The sequence below is a fragment of the Bos grunniens genome, chromosome 5 (genome assembly GCF_055505025.1).
Source record: "Bos grunniens cultivar Pamir isolate PY7600 chromosome 5, Bosgru_T2T1.0, whole genome shotgun sequence".
Lineage (NCBI taxonomy): Eukaryota > Metazoa > Chordata > Mammalia > Artiodactyla > Bovidae > Bos > Bos grunniens.
The window spans coordinates 49,762,758-49,782,970 of record NC_141169.1 but is presented as its reverse complement, the minus strand read 5'-3'; the positions used below and the strand labels follow the sequence as shown (position 1 = coordinate 49,782,970).

At 42.6% G+C, this 20,213-nt stretch overlaps 1 protein-coding gene across 28 annotated transcripts in view; it reads left to right on the top strand.

Moving 5' to 3' along the window:
- TBC1D30 (TBC1 domain family member 30) overlaps window positions 1-20,213 on the top strand; it is a 292,159-nt gene that overhangs the window by 46,184 nt on the left and 225,762 nt on the right. For 25 of the 28 annotated variants that reach the window (XR_015163840.1, XR_015163841.1, XR_015163842.1 and 22 more), the window contains 2 exons: window positions 19,101-19,162; window positions 19,704-19,769. Coding sequence is in view for 20 of the 28 variants with exons in the window: in XM_086400197.1 (XP_086256323.1) it covers window positions 19,101-19,162; window positions 19,704-19,769 (128 nt within the window). In the remaining 8 variants the exon portion in view is untranslated. Of the gene's footprint in view, window positions 1-15,665; window positions 15,948-19,100; window positions 19,163-19,703; window positions 19,770-20,213 lie in introns of all 28 variants that reach the window. The other 3 variants (XM_086400195.1, XM_086400192.1, XM_086400194.1) reach the window with 1 other exon arrangement.

Below are 20,213 nucleotides of genomic sequence, written 5' to 3'. Positions count from 1 at the left end.
CAGGAGGCTGGCTGTGAGTAATGTCCTTGACTGAAGGTTTTAGGATGACATGGAGGAAAGCTGCAGCATGGAAGTACAAGAGGTGGTTGACTGGTGAACTGAATCTTGGACATCCTTGCTTTTAAATGTTCTTGGGCCATTTTCCTCTGGGAATTTCTCCCTGGTAGTCTTTTCCTTTAGGCTCTAGTAATCTGGTGGCTCAGATGGTAAAGAATGTGCCTGCAATGCAGGAGACTCAGGTTCGATCCCAGAGTCTGGAAGATCCTCTGGAGAAGGAAATGGCAACCCATTCCCGTATTCTTGCCTGGAGAATCCCATGGACAGAGGAACCTGACGGGCTGTAGTCCATGGGGTTGAACAGAGTCTGGACATACCTGAGGGACTAACACTTTCACAATAATCTATTTTAGGCTTCCCAGGTGGTGCTAGTGGTAAGCAGGAGATGTAAGAGATTCAGGTTTGATCCCTGGGTTGGGAAGATCCCCTGGAGAAGGGAATGGTGACCCACTCCAGTATTCTGGCTTGGAGAATCCCATGGACAGAGGGGCCTGGTGGGCTATAGTCCATCTGGGTCGCAAAGAGTCCAACAGGACTAAAGTGACAGCCCAAGCACAATCTATTTTAGGGCTCAACTGCCCTTGCGGTCAGAAAGCCAGAGGATCAGGAGTTAGACGGTAAACCCGCACCACCACCACCGCTGCTACTGCTGCTAAGTCGCTTCAGTCGTGTCCGACTCTGTGCGACCCCACAGACGGCAGCCCACCAGGCTCCCCCGTCCCTGGGATTCTCCAGGCAAGAACACTGGAGTGGGTTGCCATTTCCTTCTCCAAAGCATGAAAGTGAAAAGTGAAAGTGAAGTCGCTCAGTCAAATCTGACTCTTAGCGACCCCATGGACTGCAGCCTACCAGGCTCCTCCTTCCATGGGATTTTCCAGGCAACTGGAGTGGGGTGCCATCGCCTTCTCCGAAACCTGCGCCACTGGGCTTGCCTAAATTTTTCCTCACAGGAGAGTCAGCTGTAGTTAACTTTGCTGCCTGTGCTACCCTTCTACGTACCCTTCCCAGCTCATCTAGAATGAGCTCAGGTGGGATGGTGGAGGCATTCTAAACACTTCTGTTTGGCTAAAGTTCATTTTGAATCAAGTCATACAGTAAATTTTGTTTTGATTTTTAAAACTTTTTTATTGAATGAAAGATTCTTTAAATTCTATGGTGCTTTACAGTTTTTAAAATGTTCACACACATGATTTCATATAATCTCATAATAACCCTTTTTTCTCTTTTCCTCTCCCCTTTTATATTGCCCTTCCTCCTTCCCAGTGGTAACCACTGGTTTGTTCTCTGTATTTGTGAGCCTGCTTCTTTTTTATTTTATTCACCAGTTCATTGTGTTTTTTAAGTTCCACATATAAGTGATGGGTTTCCCTGGTGGCTCAGATGGTAAGAAAATGCTGAAGAGCAGGCTTTGATCCCTGGGCTGGGGAGATCCCTGGGAGAAGGGAATGACAACCCACTCCAGTATTCTTGCCTGGAGAATTCCATGAACAGAGGAGCCTGGTGGGCTATACAGTCCACGAGGTTGCAAAGAGTCTGACATGACTGAGTGACTAACACTAACTAACTGCAGGTGATATCATACAGTATTTCACAGAGCACAGTGCCCTTTAGGTTCATGCATGTTGCTCCAAGACATTATTACATTCTTTCTTAACGGCCAAGTATTATTCCATTGTGTGTGTGTGTGTGTGTATACACACATGCACACATCCTTTTTACCCATTCATCTTAGGTACCAAGTGTACCTAAGTGATGTACACTTAGGTTGCTTCCATTGGGGTGCATGTATCTTTTTGAATTAGTGTTTTTTGTTTTTCTTCAGATATATACCCAGAAGTTGCTGGGTCATACGAATCCTCCCTAGCAGCTGCACCAATTTACACTTCCACCAACAGTGTATGAGGGTTCCCTTTTCTTTACGTCTTCGCTGGCATTTGTTCTTTGTGTTCTTTTTAATGACAGCCATTCTGACCTGTTGTACACCAAATTTTGTAATGGAAGTGTTGGACATCCAGCAAGGAGGCATCTGAAGCATTGAGTCACTACATCAAAGCCTCAACATCAGCAAGTGGTTAATGAGCTTTTTCTGTTGTGTGTGATATTGTGCAAGAGTTTCAAACACATTTTTAAGAGTCTGGGCAATTTAGTCTGAATCATCTCCAATGTTACCCTGACTCTGGGACACAGTGATTGTGACAGCTGGTCCCTGCACAAGAGGAAGCACAACAATGGCACAGAAATTATTCAAGAACAATTATACCCAAAGTCCTCATCTTCGAATGTTTTCTCTCTATGGAGAGGATCTTTGGTTTGTCGCTTTCTCAGCTCTTGAGCCTGTTTCCTGTTTCACATTTGACAGATTATTTTCAGAGACAAATCGTATCTGCAGTTTCTTGGGGGAACTTCAAGGGGGCCCAGATTTTTCCTGGATGAGTTATAAGGGTGGTTGATGCAGAAATGATTGTCTTGTGAGGTTTCCACCAAGCCCCATGTCGCCAGGGGCTCTTAGAGGAAACAGCTGGTCTTCAGTAATCCTTCCCTAAGAGCTTCACCCATTTTCTCTGGCATCATGGAATCTTTTTATTTAATTGGCAGTGCTATGTGGACCTTGTTGATGCTGCTTCTCTGTTATCACTACCAGTACCTTGTTTGTTTTAGTAGGTAAATAATACATGGGGAGTTTAAGGAGATGGTGGATGTTTCATTCACTTGGTAACATAAATGAGGCTGTGAACAAGTCTCCTTTCAAAACTTCCAGAGTGTTTTTGGTCCTGCTTAGATCAGAACTATCTGGTTATATTTTATTGGCTTGGTGTAGCTTTTCAGGGAGGTGGACCTGGGTTCAACTCCCAGCTCCACCACTTATTAGTCATATGACCTTGGGAAACTTACTTAACCACTTCATTTGTTCCTTCTTCTTTCCTTTCTTCCTTCAGGAATAAAAAAATTTAAAAAGTACAAGGAAAAATACAATAAATTCCTATATTCCTACCACTCAGAATTAACTATTTATAGTTGAATCTATTTTCTTTTAGTCATTTCCCTGTCATGCTTAGTAAAAAATTATTACCCTGATGATATATGTGTACACTCTCCCTTTACTCCCCACTTCTTGGGGAATAATGCTTACCTTGTGGGGTTAAAATAAGATAAGAGACCTAAAGCACCTAGCCAGTGCCTGAGCCATAGCAGACAGCTGGCGCACGGTAGCTGTTATTTATTTTTCTCCTTCCATCCTTACTTCTCTCTTTGTGCATCTCCATTAGAAACTGTAGTCCTCGAAAACTGACAACCTTCTAAAAATGATTTTTTTCTTCCACAAACTCTTTTCCCTTCTAGGGTGTATTTGTAGCCCCCAACTCAAGGAATTGATATCAATACATGTGGGAATGGATAGAATGCACCAAACAACTTATTTATATTGCAAATAATCAAAATACATTGAAAGGCCAGGACTTGCTGGTGAATGATGGATTACATTTGGGAAACCCTTTAAAACAAAATGATTGAACCAAATTTTAGATAACTGCATGCATTATTTTAAAAGCTGTGATATTGCAGGAATAGAAAGATTGAGATGAAAATTGCTTATTTAAACTCTGCTTAGGAAGATTGGTTTCTTCCTTGTAGTGATCTTGCAAAGCAAGAGGCTGTTGAGTAATTAATACTAGGGCTTTATTAATTTATGAGAGCAGAGAAGGATTAGCTTGTTTGCACTGAAGTGAATTCTTTCCAAGTAACATGTTGAAAAAATTAAATGATGAGAAGTGCAAACAGTTTGTCAATTTAAATGAATATTCCTTTTTATGGGCTTCCTAGACTTGTTTTAGGAGAAGGCAATGGCACCCCACTCCAGTACTCTTGCCTGGAGAATCCCATGGATGGAGGAGCCTGGTGGGATGCAGTCCATGGGGTTGTTAAGAGTCAGACACGATTGAGCGACTTTGCTTTCACTTTTCACTTTCACTCATTGGAGAAGGAAATGGCAACCCACTCCAGTGTTGTGTTCTTGCCTGGAGAATCCCAGGGACGGGGGAGCCTGGTGGGCTGCCGTCTATGGGGTTGCACAGAGTCAGACATGACTGAAGCAACTTAGCAGCAGCAGCAGCAGCAGCAGCAGCAGACTGGTTTTGAGGCTTCCCTTGTGGCTTAGCTGGTCAAGAATCCGCCTGCAATTTGGGAGACCTGGGTTCAATCCCTGGGTTGGGAAGATCCTCTGGAGAAGGGAAAGGCTACTCACTCCAGTATTCTGGCTTGGAGAATTCCATGGACTGTATAGTCCATGGGGTCGCAAAGAGTTGGACACAACTGAGCGATTTTCACTTTCACTTAGACTGGTTTTGCAATAAAATCTCTAGGCCCAAAAGCAAGGTAACATAATTAAAGAGCAAAGACACTCAAGTGACCAGGTGGCATCGTTTGTAACCTACAACAATGTTGATGTAAAAACTTTCAAGATGTCTTTCCTTAAATTCTAAGTGCCTTTAATACTGTGTACTAATGATAACAATAAATCATTTATAAAGAACTTACTCTGAGCCAGACAGTACCATAAGTGCTTTCCTTGTATTATTTGATCCTTAGAATAACTGTTTTGAAATACATTGTTTCCCATTTAATGGGTGAAGAGATGAGATAATTAACCTACCCAAGTTTATGTAGTTCCTGAATGTTGGAGCCAGGTTTCAATCCAGGTAGCTGGTTCTAGAGTCTGATTTTAGCTGGTGTACTATCCTGGAGGTTCCCCAGTAGCTCAGGTGGTAAAGAATCCACCTGCAATGTGGGAGATCTTGGTTTGATCCCTGGGTTGGGAAGATCCCTTGGAAGAGGGCATGGCAATCCACTCCAGTGTTCTTGCCTGGAGAATCCCGTGGACAGAGGACTGCCAATAGCTAGAATTTAGGAGTGTTTTATCTGATGAAAGTGAAAGGCACTCAGTTGTGTCCGACTCTTTGAGACCCCATGGACTGTGGCCCACCAGGCTCCTCTGTCCATGGAATTCTCCAGGCAAGAATACTGGAGTGGGTAGCTATTCCCTTTTTCAGGGGATCTTCCTGACCCAGGGATCAAACACAGGTCTTCTGTATTACAGGAGAACTTTTTACTGTGTGAGCCACCAGGGAAGAGTAGAACACATATGTGATATTTGAGCATCACGTATATTTTGGAAACTTGTCAGGGAGACTAAGAATAGTGATTATGGATTTTTTTTGGATACATGGCATAAATGTCAGTCAAAATAACTTCATAAACACATCTGCTTATTTCTCTGGTAGTTGAATAAAAAGTCCTCCACCCCTGCTTTTTTTTTTTTCTTAAGGAGTGAGAATGTCTGGCTCTCTTCTTGACATGAGTTTATGATGTTGTTTATTGTTCGTGTTCTTGTACTGAGTGTCAGGTGTGTATGAGCCCCATGCTGCTTGCAGGCAGGGGAGGCGAGAGATCCAACAATGAAGAAGTCTTAGATCCTGTGTTCAATGCAATTTATGTTCTACTGAGAAGCGTGTAAATAATTCAAGGGTGTGGGTCAATGAGGTGTGGCGGTGGGAGAAGTGTGGCGTCTGAAATATAGGCAGTTACCATTTAAAAATGTTCAGTCAGCAGGATCCCAACCTGATATTCTTTGTGTCATAAATGCAATTAAAAAAATTTACTGAGTTCTTACTGTATTTTAGGCCTCATGCTAGAAAATTATTTTGAACTTTCCTAAAATGGACTGTGGTACTTATTTTCAAGCATTAGGAAGATTTAAAGTTTAGAGAAGCCAGAGGTAACTTTATTTAGACATAATCTATTCCCTCCTTGGGAGCTGGTGTATGTGATTGATGCTGGCATTAGGCCAGAGTGACGTACCGCCCTGTGACACTCTGTGGCAGGCTGGGACAAAAGACAGTGGCAATTAAAGTGTCAGTGCTGCTATATTACGTACATGAGTATACTAGGCCACACCTGTATTGCTTCTAGAACAGAAGAGCACTTGGGAAGTACATTTAGTAAAAGTGTCTGCTTCCTTAGGAGTTTTTCTCTGTTACCAAAACTTTACATTGACTTGCAAAACTGGAACACATAGATGACTATTTTTAAGACTATACTGGTGAATTCCTGTGTCTGTGGAGGTAAAGATAAAAGTGAGTATCAGTCACCAGACTTGCTACCCTTTAGAATGCTGAGGCCTATATTGACTGACATACAATAAAATTCCTCTTACCCCCAAGTCTCTGTCACCCGCATAATTCAGGAGACATGTGTTTTCCTTTTAATGTAGTTCCTAATGTGATTTTCAGTTCCTTTCTAATGCCTGTCCCGGCCTCTCAGACAATGAGAATAAAAATATAAAGACAATGTAAGATTTTTTGTAAATACATAAAAATTCAGTTTGTTCAGGCTCCTCTTTTTAAGTCAAGAAAATATAATGATACATTTAAAAAATATCCTTAATGAGGATTGAAGCCTCATTAAGCCTCTTTTTTGCTTAAATGTCAGTTTATCTGAAACTATAATAATCCAAGCTGTATTCTCTAAGCATTATAGTTGGTCAGTATTTATACTGGATGGAGGAATTCTTAGAAAGTAATAGACTCTGAATATCCATTCAGTTGGCCTCAGAGAATCGTAGTGTTGGAAGCTGTCTTACTGATGATAATAGTTGAACCTCATCTCATTTTAAGTGTCCTTTCACAGCACTCCTGACTGCTGGGCTTGCAGTCTTTGCCTGGGAACTCCAAAGAAAGGGCATTATGATCTCCTGAGGCTACGATTTACTACAGTTAGAGTGTCCTTAAATTCTGATGTGTGCCTCTCTGTAACCCCATTTAGCGGTTCTGATTTTGCACTTTGAAGTGAACATGAATATATAGTCAATATTCCTTCCCCTGAGTGAGAGCATGAGGGTAGAAATGCTAAAAGGGAGCATCTGGTGAGGACCTCAGTGGGGTGTTCTAGCCAGCCAGACTTTCCCTGTAGGTCAGGTCCTGGGCCTGTTGTGCAGACTTCTGGTAGACTGTGAACAGGGCTATTTTATTTAACCTTTATTTTGTACAGTTGTCAACAAACAACTGAAGAGAACACCCCAGTGCAAAGGTATTGAGTGACTGCTTTTCATCACTACAGTGTTAGAGTCTTGACTTTCATTATGCGACCCCATTCTCACAATTACTCGAGGGTAAGTATCATTAATTCCAAAGAGGAGAAACTGAAACCCAGAAATTAAGTAACTTGCCCAAGGACATAGAGCTAGTAAGTATGGGCATTGACATTCTAATCTTGGTCTCTCTCCTGCATCATCAGGATCTTCCTTTTATTTTATTTTTTATTAAATTTATTTACTTTAAATTGAAGGATAATTGCTTTACAGAATTGTGTTGGTTTCTGCCAAACATCAACATGAGCCAGCCATAGGTATACATATGTCCCCCCTGCCCTAGGACCTTTCTGACGCACCATGTTGCCTCCTGGAGGCCTTACCAGGTGTAGCTTTCATGGGTTTCCTCATCAGTTCACATGTTTTGTATCTTCTCTTCTGAATGAATCCAGCTGGGAAGTCTAAGTTTCCCAGGCCAGCTAAGTCAACATTCATGTTAATTCAGCTCTCTCTCCTCTTTTTGATACCTCTATAGCATTACCAGGAGAAGGCAATGGCACCCCACTCCAGTACTCTTGCCTGGAAAATCCCATGGACGGAGGAGCCTGGTAGGCTGCAGTCCATGGGATCTTGAAGAGTCGGACACAACTGAGCAACTTCACTTTCACTTTTCACTTTCATGCATTGGAGAAGGAAGTGGCAACCCACTCCAATGTTTTTGCCTGGAGAATCCCAGGGACGGGGGAGCCTGGTGGACTGCCATCTATGGGGTCGCACAGAGTTGGACACAATTGAAGTGACTTAGCAGCATAGCTTTACCATCAAAGTTAAGCATATTGTTTTTAAAGCATATTATTTCCTTTTTTCTCTCTGCTGCTGCTGCTGCTAAGTCGCTTCAGTCGTGTCCGATACACATCAATAGGTATGGGAAACCTCTCCTTTCATATTCCTCAACTGGATCAAAAAGCATCTCAGAATAGTTTGGTTTAAAGACTGGGAAATCTTAACTAGTCCACTTGTGACCAGGTTGAACCACGATTTCATCTTCTAAAGTGATTGGTCTGAGTTCTACTCTTGATGTGCAAATAGAAGGCTGAATATCACAATTATGAGAAGAACAGAGATGAGCTTTGTCCTTTTAGCCTGCTTTCAGGTGAAATTTAATAGTTCAATAAAATGAAGCCCTGGGAAAACACTGGAATGTCTGATAGGAGTAGAGATAATGGTATCCCTCCAAGTACTTGCATAGTAATTAATTTTTAATTGAATTTTAGGGGATGTATAATATTATATAAATTACAGATGTACAACATGCTGCTACGTCACTTCAGTCATGTCCGACTCTGTGCGACCCCATAGACGGCAGCCACCAGGCTCCCCCGTCCCTGGGATTCTCCAGGCAAGAACACTGGAGTGGGTTGCCATTTCCTTCTCCAAGGCATAGAAGTGAAAAGTGAAAGTGAAGTCGCTCAGTCGTGTCTGACTCTTCGTGACCCCATGGACTGCAGCCTACCAGGCTCCTCCATCCTTGGGATTTTCTAGGCAAGAGTACTGGAGTGGGGTGTCATTGCCTTCTCCGATGTACAACATAGTGGTTCACAATTTTTAAAGGTTATATTCCACTTATATTTGTTATATTTGCTATAATCATGCTCCCTGACTTTGTACTATACTATAAAGCTAGAGCAACCAAAACAGTATGGTGCTGGGAAAACTGGGCATGTAGAAAAGTGAAATTAGAACATCATATACATTGTCTAACATCATATACAAAAATAAAATGGATTGAAGACCTAAATGTAAGACTGGATACCATAAAACTCCTAGGGGAAAACATAGGCAGAACACTCTTCAACAAAAATCATAGCAATATATATTTTTTTTGCAAAGTATTTGAAATTAACCTTTCACACTGTCCTGTTACTACCTGCTTTGTCTGTCCCTCAGTAAATTTAAGCTTCTTGAAGATAGAGAACATACTGAATTCAGACTTTTATTTCCCAGAGGCCACAGCACAATGCCTTTCCACAGCAACTGAGGAATAACTTTTCACTAATGAATGAATGAATAACAGAAATTAAAGATGTCTTATGTGGTCAACATAAACCTTCCTTAAGTGGTGTTGAATCAATTTCTGTTATTATTATTTTTAAAAATTATTTATTTATTTTTGGCTGTACTAGATCTTCACTGCTGTGCTTGGGCTTTCTCTAGGTGTGAGTGGGGGCTACTCTCTGTTGCGGTGCATGGGCTTCTCATTGCAGTGGCTTCTCTTGTGGAGCAGGGACTCTAGGCACGTGGGTTTCAGTAGCTGCAGTACATGGACTCAGTATTTGTGGCCCACAGGCCCAGCTGCTCCAGACATTCAGGATCCTCCTGGACCAGGGATCGAACCTGTGTCCCCTGCCTTAGCAGGTGGACTCCCAACCACTGGACCACTGAGGAAGTCCCTCAATTTCCATTCTTTTGAGGCAAAAAAATACTTTCTAGAAAATAGAAAATTTTGAGTTAGCTATGCATCTGAAGTTATGCGGACCTGGCTGCAGGGTTTTATACGTATTTCCAGGATGGTACTCTGAAATAGGGCTTCACTCTAGCTAGGAATTAAATTTTTATATTAGATGAGTTTTGAATTTGAAACCTTCTGGTTTGTAAATAAAACTGGTTAGCCTTAAAATACTTCATCCAAGATATTCGCGCATGCTTGGGGTAAATGTTAGGTGTGCTTTTGTCTTGGAAAATATCTGATTAAAAGCATGATTCTGAGAAAGCAGAAGCAGGGACCATTGGGACGTAGAAGATGGTGCTGAGTGTGATTTGGTGTTGAAATTTCAAAGCTTCTCTGTTCCATGTGCAACAGAATTCTATCTCTGAGATAAACAAAATAGAAAAGCTACACCTAATTGTCTTCAAGGATGCCTGTATTTAAGTAGAGACATAGGTTTTATGACTAAGAGAAACCATTCAAAAAGAAAACAAAATGGTCCAGTATATCATGCGATGTGTCAGATAATTGTAAGGTTCTTCCTTTCCTCTCTGTCTCTCTCATGAGGGAAAATGTTTATGACGATGTCTCCATGAGCTCACAGTTGTGTGGGCTCCTTCCTGGGTAATGAGTTGAAGGAGCTATTTATTAAGGCCCTACTTTTAGTTCGGTCTGAGGAAAGAACTTATGGGACTGGTCACAGTTTACGGTCCCTTTAGGAGATATGACTTTTCCTATTTAGGAGTTGCTCACGGACCTGCAGAAGTTGTGGGGAGAGCAGAGAGAGGAGACTTTATGCCACCAGGCTGTGTGTGTGTGCGCGTGCTCAGTTGTGTCCGACTCTTTGCGACCCCATGAACTGTAGCTTGCCATGCTCCTCTGTCCATGGGATTTCCCAGGTAAAAATACTGGAGGGGGTTGCCATTTCCTACTCCTGGGCATCTTCCCGACCTAGGAATCAAACCTGCGTCTCCTGCATTGGTAGGTGGGTTCTTCACGACTGTGCCATCTGGGAAGCCCGTGCCATCTGGGAAGCCCATGCCACCTGGGAAGCCCGTGCCACCAGACCACCACCCTTTTCATTAGCACAAATGCAAAGACATACCAGACTTCCCAGGTGGCTCAGTGATAAAGAATCTGCCTGCAACACAGGAAATGCTGGTTGGATCCCTGGTACGGGAAGATCCTCTGGAAAAGGAAATGGCAACCCACTCCAGTATTCTTACCTAGGAAATCTCATAGACAGAGATGCCTGGCGGGCTACAGTCCATGGGGTCACAAAAGGGTCAGACACAACTTAGCAACTAAACAACAACAACAGAAGACATAATATCTCCTGCCTGAGGAAGGACAGCGCTGGGCCTGGTGTCTGGAACATCTCTTCTAACTCTCAAACACTTGTGAGCTTGAGCGCAGCTGCCAGAGAGAAATGAAGCCGGGAGGATGAATTCAAGCCACCTCCCCAGAGTGGGTCAACTCCCTTTGCTTTCTCTCTCTTTGCTTCAGGTTTTCAGAGCTTTGTCTCTTGGTAATTGTCACTACTTGCTCTGTTCAGTCCCCAAAGATAAACACATAGGCCCTTTTTCTTTTAAGATTTACCTGTTAAAAATAGCAGCATTAGGAAATCACAGAAACCCCGGACCTGATTGCCTTCTGGAAGCCCCGGGGGACTTGGCTTTTATTTCTTAAAAATGTTGGACTTGCTTTTCCTGCTAACTTGTCTCCTTTCTCCATTAAAGGAGTCATCTGCTCTCAAGAAAGCTTCACTGCCAGCATGTAGGCCTGGAGATGCACAACTAGCTGAGTGATCCCTACTTTCTTGTTTTGGCCTGGAGCTTGCATCTCTGGGGATATACTATGGGTATTGGACTCTGAGACGTTCAGAGTATTTCCTCAAGCGCTCATTTTCTTTGGCAAGCCAGTAACAGATTCTCATCCGATGTGACGTTTTTGGTTTTCTTAAATTCAGCTTTAATCATAACTGCTCTGGACTATGCCAAAGGCTGATTTGCCCAAACGTGAATTCACAGATATTATTTGATTAGGAAAAATCACTCAGTTAGTGAAGGGTGATGGTAAGTTGGCTTTGGGTGGAAATCTCACCAGCTAAGATCCTCCAGCTGAGTTCATGCTGGCATTGTTTCCTCTACGAGTTGACTTCAGATGACATCTTTATCTTTTGCTTTTGGAAAACAATATTCCAGACACGAATAAGAAACTATGAGTCATACAATAAATATAATGCTAGGCTTGTGCTGTGACTGTTTTTAGAGCATTGTATTTTAGTGCTTAATTATCTGTTTACTACAAAAGTTGGCAGTCTTGGCTTTCCTCTCCCATGTAAACAAAATAATATTATTTAATTCCTTCATTATGTATTGCTTTAATAGTAGACACTCTTAAATTTTTGTGTGTGTGTGTCAACTTCTGTGTAGTTTAGAATGAGAAATTTTCAAGAAAGTTTTTTTTTTTAAGAGTCAGCTTTTCCTTGTAATAAATCTAAGTGCAATAAGATTTTGATCTTGAAGGTAAACAAGCCCCTGTCACTAACAGTAAGAGAAAATGCTGTAACTGAAGAATTTCAGAGAAAAACCTTTTTGTCAGCCATGACATATCTGGCAGTCTGAGGTCTATACTCGAGCTTCAGCAGCCTAGAGATATGATTTTATCAATTCACTGAGAGTTGAGTGAATTCAGGAATATTGACTGCGGTTAACTGGTCAGTGTATTCTCTCCTCAGTGTCAAAGCCTCTACATAAGCCAAATGCAATCAAAAGTTTGCTTGGTGAATGTGGAGTCTGAGCCAAAGGGTGTGGGATGGTTTGAGTGGTGGATGTCAGCCAGGCCTAGACGTCCTCTCTAGCCTGGAGGCAGTGTTGTAGAGCAGCGTCCATTTCTCCTCCTCTTGGTTGGTGAGGCTGTCTTTCCTGCTGGCCCAGTGCTAAAACCTGAGCATGAGTAGCCTTTCGTGTTGAGAACATAAACCCTCTGTGGTTTGAGCAGATGAGACTTCTGGAAAACCAGACCATGTGTCCACTTTCCAGCTGGATTTTCTTTCTCCTTCCAGTTTTCTTCCTTTAACTATGGGTGTTCAATACCATCTTCACCCAGGGGTTTGTGTTGCCCTCTAAAAAACTGGCTAACGTCAAACATCAGATGGGCTTCCCTGATGGCTCAGTGGTAAAGAATTTGCCTGCAGTGCAGGAGGCACAGGTTCAGTCCCTGGGTTTGGAAGATCCTCTGGAGAAGGAAATGGCAACCCACTCCAAAATGCTTGCCTGGAGAATCCCATGGACAGAGGAGCCTGGCGGGCCACAGTCCATGGGGTTGCAAAGAGTCAGACACGACTGAGGGACTGAGCACGAATAGTTGATTTACAATGTTGTGCTAGTTTCTGGTGTATAACAAAGTAATTCATTTATATATATATATATATACACACACACACACACACACTTTTCATATTGTTTTCCATTACGGTTTATTATAGAATATTGAATATAGTTCCCCATGCTATACAGATGTACCCTGTTGTTTATTTTGTATACAGTGGTTTGTATTTGCTCATCCTAAGCTCCCAGTTTATCCCTCTTCCACCCCCTTTCTCTTTTGGAAACCGTTTGTTTTCTGTGTCTGTGAGTCCGTTTCGGTTTTGTAAATAAGTTCGTTTGTGTCATATTTTGGATCCCTGGTCTTAGTGATATCATATGGTATTTGTCTTTTTCTGACTTACTTCCCTTGTGGCTCAGCTGGTAAAGAATCTGCTTGCTATGCGAGAGACCTGGGTTCGATCCCTGGGTTGGGAAGATCCCCTGGATAAGAGAAAGGCTACCCACTCCAGTATAGTGGGTAGTCCGTGGGGTCGCAAAGAGTGGGACACAACTGAGCGACTTACTTCACTTCACTTCTGACTTACTTCACTTAGTATGATGATATCTAGGTCCATCTATGTTGCTGTAAAAGAATGGTATTTCATTCTCTTTATGGCTGAGTAGTATTCCATTCTGTATATATACCACATCTTTTTTAATCCATTCATCTGTCCATTAGCAACCATTGTTTTTGATGCTCAAAGTGTTCCAAATAGGCCGATAGTGTCCTGTTTGTGTGGCTCTCATGTCTTTTTGACATGACTCAGTTAGTCTTGAAGCACCTCCTTTCTTCCTTTGTTCATCAAGATGTTTCTAAAGGAACCCTGATTCCTTTTAGTGGGGAATGAGTTTTAGAGACCAAATTCTGGGTGCTAGGGTTATTCAGTGATGCTGGGTGGCTCTTAGTTCTAAACCTATTCAGTGGCTTTATATGTATTTTTGAAAAGAAAAAAGACGAGTTCATACATTATTTCCATTTAAGATACACTGTTGCAGGATTAAAAAACTTAATTTCTTTGATTGCACACTTTTATTTTTTGTTAGATTGAAAACACCTTGGTTCCTTTTGACATGAACATCATTTATTTAGGTTATTCTATAGTGTACATAAGAATTTTAAAAAACCAATATTTTTAATAACAATAATGCTACAGAATGACATTTAAGATTTCTTTGTAGTTCTATTTGCTCTTAAAAGGTATACCACCATTCTACAAGCATAATACTATACTCTAAAGCAACCTATTTTTTTCTGTGTTCTTCTGCCATCAAAAGGATATTGAGTTAGGTTCATGTGTTTCTATTCATTTGTAAATTTTAGAGTTTCCTTTTTGTTTGATTTATTAATATTATTACTATAATGAATTAATAATACTATTAATAACCATTAATAATATTAATATTATTCCAGAGTCCAAACTACATAAGGTACATCCAGAGAAATGTTTTCTATTCCTCTCTCTTCTACATTGTTCTCTTCCATATAAATACTATTTAGTTTTTTTTAATCCATCTGTTGTAACTTTTCTAAATATATATACAAATACCTTTGTATTTCCCTCCACATCCTTTCCTTTCTTATGACTCATTCATCTTTATGATTAATATCCATTGGAGAATGTTGGAATGTCCTAGTTTATGAATGACTTAAAAACAGCAGTAATTATCGCTAGTAGTTCTGACTACTGAAGTCTCTGGCTGGTGAGATGGAGGAGCCACTTTAAAAATCCCTGCTTTTAAGCTTCCTTGGTGGCTCAGAGGTTAAAGCGTCTGCCTGCAATGAGGGAGGCCTCGGTTTGATCCCTGGGTCGGGAAGATCCCCTGGAGAAGGAAATGGCAACCCACTCCAGTATCCTTGCCTGGAGAATCCCATGGACTGAGGAGCCTGGTGGGATCCCCTGGAGAAGGAAATGGCAACCCACTCCAGTATCCTTGCCTGGAGAATCCCATGGACTGAGGAGCCTGGTGGGCTACAGTCCACACGGTCACAAAGAGTCGAACACGACTGAGCGACTTCACTTTCACTTTTAAGTGGAACAGTTTTATTTTTAATTCCACTTCCATAAGAAACAGCCATTATTATAACAATATTATATATTTAATATATAATTAACATACAACATATATTAATAATATTAATATATAATACTACAACTAATGATAATACTTTTAACGTGCTTCCCATGCCCCTCTAAGATGCTGGGAAAGAGTTTAACACAATTTGGGATGAAGCTGGTGCTTCACCATCTACCAGCTACTCGCTGGTGTTCTGCACCTGAGATTTGCTCCCTTTGATGCTCCCTCCAGCGTCTCAGATCTTGGGAGAAACACGGAGATCTCTGTCACTGCTCCTGGTCTCGCCGTTGCTCATCCGCCCGCGCCCAGGCTGGGGGTGCTCCGCGGCTCCCCCACGCAGGTGCCGGGAGCCTGCCAGGCGTTGGGGAGCTAAGGCTGCCCCGCCTGCGCACGGTGATGCCGGGATTGGGGGCGGGGGCGCCGCCTCCGTCTCCCAGCACTTGATCGCTCCCGCCCTCCTCCCCGCCCCAAGCCCTCTCCAAGCCTCAGCCCGGCTGGCTCCGCACTGCAGATGCCTGCCTGCCGCTCCACTCTCAGCGGCTCCCACGGTGCTCCGCGGGTCCCTCGATCCCCTAGCATTCTCGCTGCTTCCCAGGGACCCTCGACTAAGCGAGCTCACCAAGCCCCCAGCGCGCGCCAAGCCGCTGCGCCAGTGGAGCGGCGGGAACCCAGGCGGAGCGCGGGATCCCAGGGCGCTCTCGGATGCGGCAGGACAAGCTGACCGGCTCCCTGAGACGTGGAGGGAGATGCCTGAAGCGGCAGGGTGGTGGTGGCGGCGGCGGCGGTGGCGGCGTGGGCACCATCCTGAGCAATGTGCTCAAGAAGCGCAGCTGCATTTCTCGGACCGCGCCCCGGCTGCTCTGCACCCTGGAGCCGGGTGAGGACCTGGGGCGGCAGAAGGGAGCACTGGAGAGTAGCTTGGCGCCCACCTCGCTGATATCTCTGCCTTAGCTGGGACTCCGCTAGGCCCGGGATCACCCGCCGGTCGGCGGGTGCTGGGTGCCGCGGCTGGGCGCAGGTGGGGCTGGGTCGGCCTGGGGTAGGGAAAGCGAGGACCCAGGCCTGGCCGGGGCAGCGGCCTCCCTAGGCGCGGAGGAGGCTGCTCCCGCCGGCTGCCCGCGCGCCCCCACCCCGCGGCCTGTGAGTGGTCCAGCCCTGGCTTGTGCCCGGAGCTGCTGGCTGTTGGTGCGCTCGGCTAAGTGCTGGCGGCTGCCTGGGCTGTCAGAGGCCGCGCAACCAATTGTGCTTCGGACTCAAAAGAAGCCACACCTTAAAGGAGGTGTGGGAGGCGGAGAAAGGCACAGGTTTGATACTTGGGGTCGGAGGGAAAGGAAGTGACCGCGAAGGAAAAAAAATCGGGTGCATTTTCTTGAGCGTCCCTGCTTCGTGGGTGCCGGGATCATATCACCGGGAGCCTCCGGGTGGAGAGCAGGCAGGAAATACTCCTGCAAAGTAGAGATCCTTTCTGTAGGTAAAGACCGAGTGAGCTGCCTGTGTTAGGTAGGCCCTTTCTGCTGTCAGCCTGTGTTTACACATCCCTACATCTCCAGGCTGCATAATTCCGCGCCGGCTGCATCACCCGGCATTCCTCCCTGGGGGTTTTATGAGCCCAGCCCTGGCGTGCTCAGGCCCCTGGGCATAAGGCTTCGTGGTTAGGAGTGGCCGCAGAGGGAGCCGGCTGTGCCCGGACCCGTGCTTAGCGCCCACTTGTCCCCAGGGTGGCACCAGCTGGCTTCCAGGTGGGTTTGTCCTCCCCCTCCCCCCTCCCCCCTCCCCCCTCTCCCTGCTCCTGAACCGCCTCCCCCCCTCCCTGCCCCCTCCCCCCTCCCCCTCCCCCCTCTCCCTGCGCCTTTGGGGACCTGCTATCCCGAGGCTGCAGAGAGAATCAAGGCACTGAGCCCCAAAGGGTGGAACGCGTCACTGCCTTTCCGAACCTCGTGGTTTCTTTGTTTTTCTCCCCAAGGAAGTGTCTAGTTGCAAAAACTGTAGTAGTTGTTCAGTCTTTCTTTAGCCTTAGGAAAAAACAAAAAACAAAAAACAAAAAACCTCTTTCCCATGTTAAAAGTGTTTTGTGTTCCTGAATCCGAAATATCCAATGATTACCAGATGAAACACAAACCTCCTCTTCCTTATTCAGTTAGAAGAAAAGAGGTAGAAATGACCTGATTTCAGCTTTTACGTGCAGGCGGCGAATGATCAATTCCAGTGAAATCCTGTGACTCATTTTTGATCGTGAGAAAATAGTTGTGATTTTGACTAACCCCAGCCGGGTGTCAGCTCAGCAAGGCGATTGGCACGATGCCCAGCAGGTACTTCTGATAAAGTCAAGGGAGCATATTCGGTCGTACATGCAGGGAATCCAAGGATTTTAGATCGTTTGAGATAAGAGCATGGGACCGAATTTCCTGGTCTTTGTTATGTTATAAAGCAAACGCCATTACTAAAAACGCTTCTATTCAGCACCCTGCATCTGGACAGCAACCTCACCAAGAGGTTTTATCTTGTCTTAAAATCATGGCTCCAGCTGGAGGCACTCTTATCGCCCGTTGTATCATTGCACAGTGAGGCAAGACTTCATTTAAATCATCTCACAGTAATGAGAATCCATCAAGATACATAATATACCTTCAAAGAAGAAAATCTTATCTATCCAGACACTGTATGCTTTTGGCTGGGAAGCTCTGAAAAGAATTATAAGAGCACTGATTATAAAGCTTGACTTTAGAAATCTAGGACCGAACTCTTGTATACATAGTACTCTTCTAGGACTCCAAGAAGGGCATCTTCATACTGTCATGGGCTTGGGTAAATCAGACACATCTCTTTTCAGCTTATATGCTTTGACTCCATATATGCTTTTAAAAAGACATGTCTACTTTATCATTAGACTTTTACAAATTCTAAAGTATGTTCTTATCTACATACCAGATTCTAAAGAAAGATTGTTCCCTAAGTACTGGAAGTTGTGGAGAGGTTTCAGTATGCTTAATCTGCTGTTCAACATCTTAGAAGCAAAAATGTCATCATAAATGACAATTGTAAATTGTAAAACAATGCTATTGATAATTTTTGGTGTATCTTGGTCCTTGAATTATTAAGTTTAAAATGGGCTTAAAATGTCATTTTGAAATTATAAAAAAAAGAATACATAGCATTTTCAGGTTTGTTTACATTATTTTTGATATCATTTAAGTGGGAATAAAAATTGTCATGTAATTTCATCTCAATAATAAAAAAGTCCAATATGAATATAGCATATAGTCTTTATACATTTTCCTCTTTACTTTCTTCTATTCTGTAGATTTGAGATTTGAGTCAAAGAAGTTTATCTAAGGTTGTAGATAACTTGAAATTGGGGTTCAGTTATATTCTTAGCTTGTAATCTAAATATACAAACATATCTTTAATGAATAAGTCTATCATGACAGAATTTTAAAATATGGATTATTCCACAAGTGGGAAGGCAATGACATTATTTTTTTTATACCTTTTGATATTTCACTGAATTTTCCTTAATAGAATTAGCCAATGCAACTGTCTTAAAAAAACAAATTCTGTAAATAAAGAATTCTCTTCCCATGTTTCATAAATATTAATTATACTGTACTAAGTGATTTACAGTTAATCATTGCAATAACTAACTGAGATAGGCTTTATCCTCATTTTAAGGATGGAGAATTGAAACTCAGGTTAAATAATTTGTTTGACTGTAGGAACCAAAGCTGAATGCAAGTCTGTATGACTGCAAGCCCATGTGTCACTTTTTGTTTTTGCACAGCACCAGACAGCTGTGGAACCACCATTCTATGGATAAGTTCCATTCTATTATCATAGGATGTGTTTCTATTTTAATAATTAATATTCTTTTTCTTTTAACAAAATTGACAATTAACAAGATTGTAATCTAGTAAAAAACAAGTGTTTTAAAAATTTTATGATGACCCAGTAGTATGAGGTTAATTTTTACTTTTATTTTTGATATAGTGTATTTTCTCCCTAAATAATTGTTATTTATGTCTTTTTATTTTAGGAGTTGACACAAAGTTGAAGTTCACTCTTGAGCCATCTTTAGGTCAAAATGGTTTTCAGCAGGTAATTTTATTTTTAGTTTCAAGAATACCTTTATTTGGGGGTAACTACAAGGTACACTGAGATATATTCTCAAAGTGAGAAGATTAGCATGTGCTTGGATATGCATAAGATGAGTCAGTTTTTAAAATTATGGATGAAATAACTTGTGAAGCTCTAAGTGGCCTGGATTTATACTTGCAGTGAAAAATTTTGTACTTTCTTTTAATGGTTTCAAGTGTGGGGAAAAAATTGAAAAACCAACTGCTGTTATTCTGAATCTATAACACATGTTTTGATTTCTCAACCAGAGCTTCCCCTTGTGTGCAGGTGTTGCAAGTGGATAATAGGTGTGTTAAGGGGGCCTAAGTGGAGGAGCTTGGGGCAGTCACGGCCCTTAGACCAGACAAACCTAGCTGAAGGAAGCTCGGAATGTTTACCCCAGTGTTCCGTATAAATATTATCATATTATCATATTCTACAAATGTCAAGATGGAAAAAAGGTTGAAAAGTGCTTAACCAGGTCAATATTATCACTTTGACAGTGTTTCTTCTTTATTTCTAGTGGTACGATGCTCTAAAGGCAGTTGCCAGACTATCAACAGGAATACCAAAGGAATGGAGGAGAAAGGTGAGGAGGATTTGTATGGCTAAAATGCAAAAGGACCATCACTCTGTCTCTCTTTAAAGTGTCTGGAATGTCAAAAAGAATATTCTAGATTTAGTAATTTGAAATCTGTCCCTCTTCATTATTCATTAATTCAGTAAGTATTTATTGATTATTCTGTGCCAGGTACTTTCTGTAGGTACTGGGGATACAGAAGTGGGAAAAAAAACCCCAACAGACCAAAATTTTTATCCTTGTAGAGTTTATTATGAATATAATATAAAGTATTTCAGATGATGCCAAGTGCCATGCGTAAAAATAAAGCAAAGAAAGAAGTAAGGAGAGTGCAGGGGAATGGAGGTAAGGAGGTAGCATTTTAAATGGCAAGGTAACATTTGAATAGGGCCCTTAAAGCAGTGAGCAGGTGGCCACGTAGCTACCTGGTGGAGGAGTACTCCAAACAGAAAA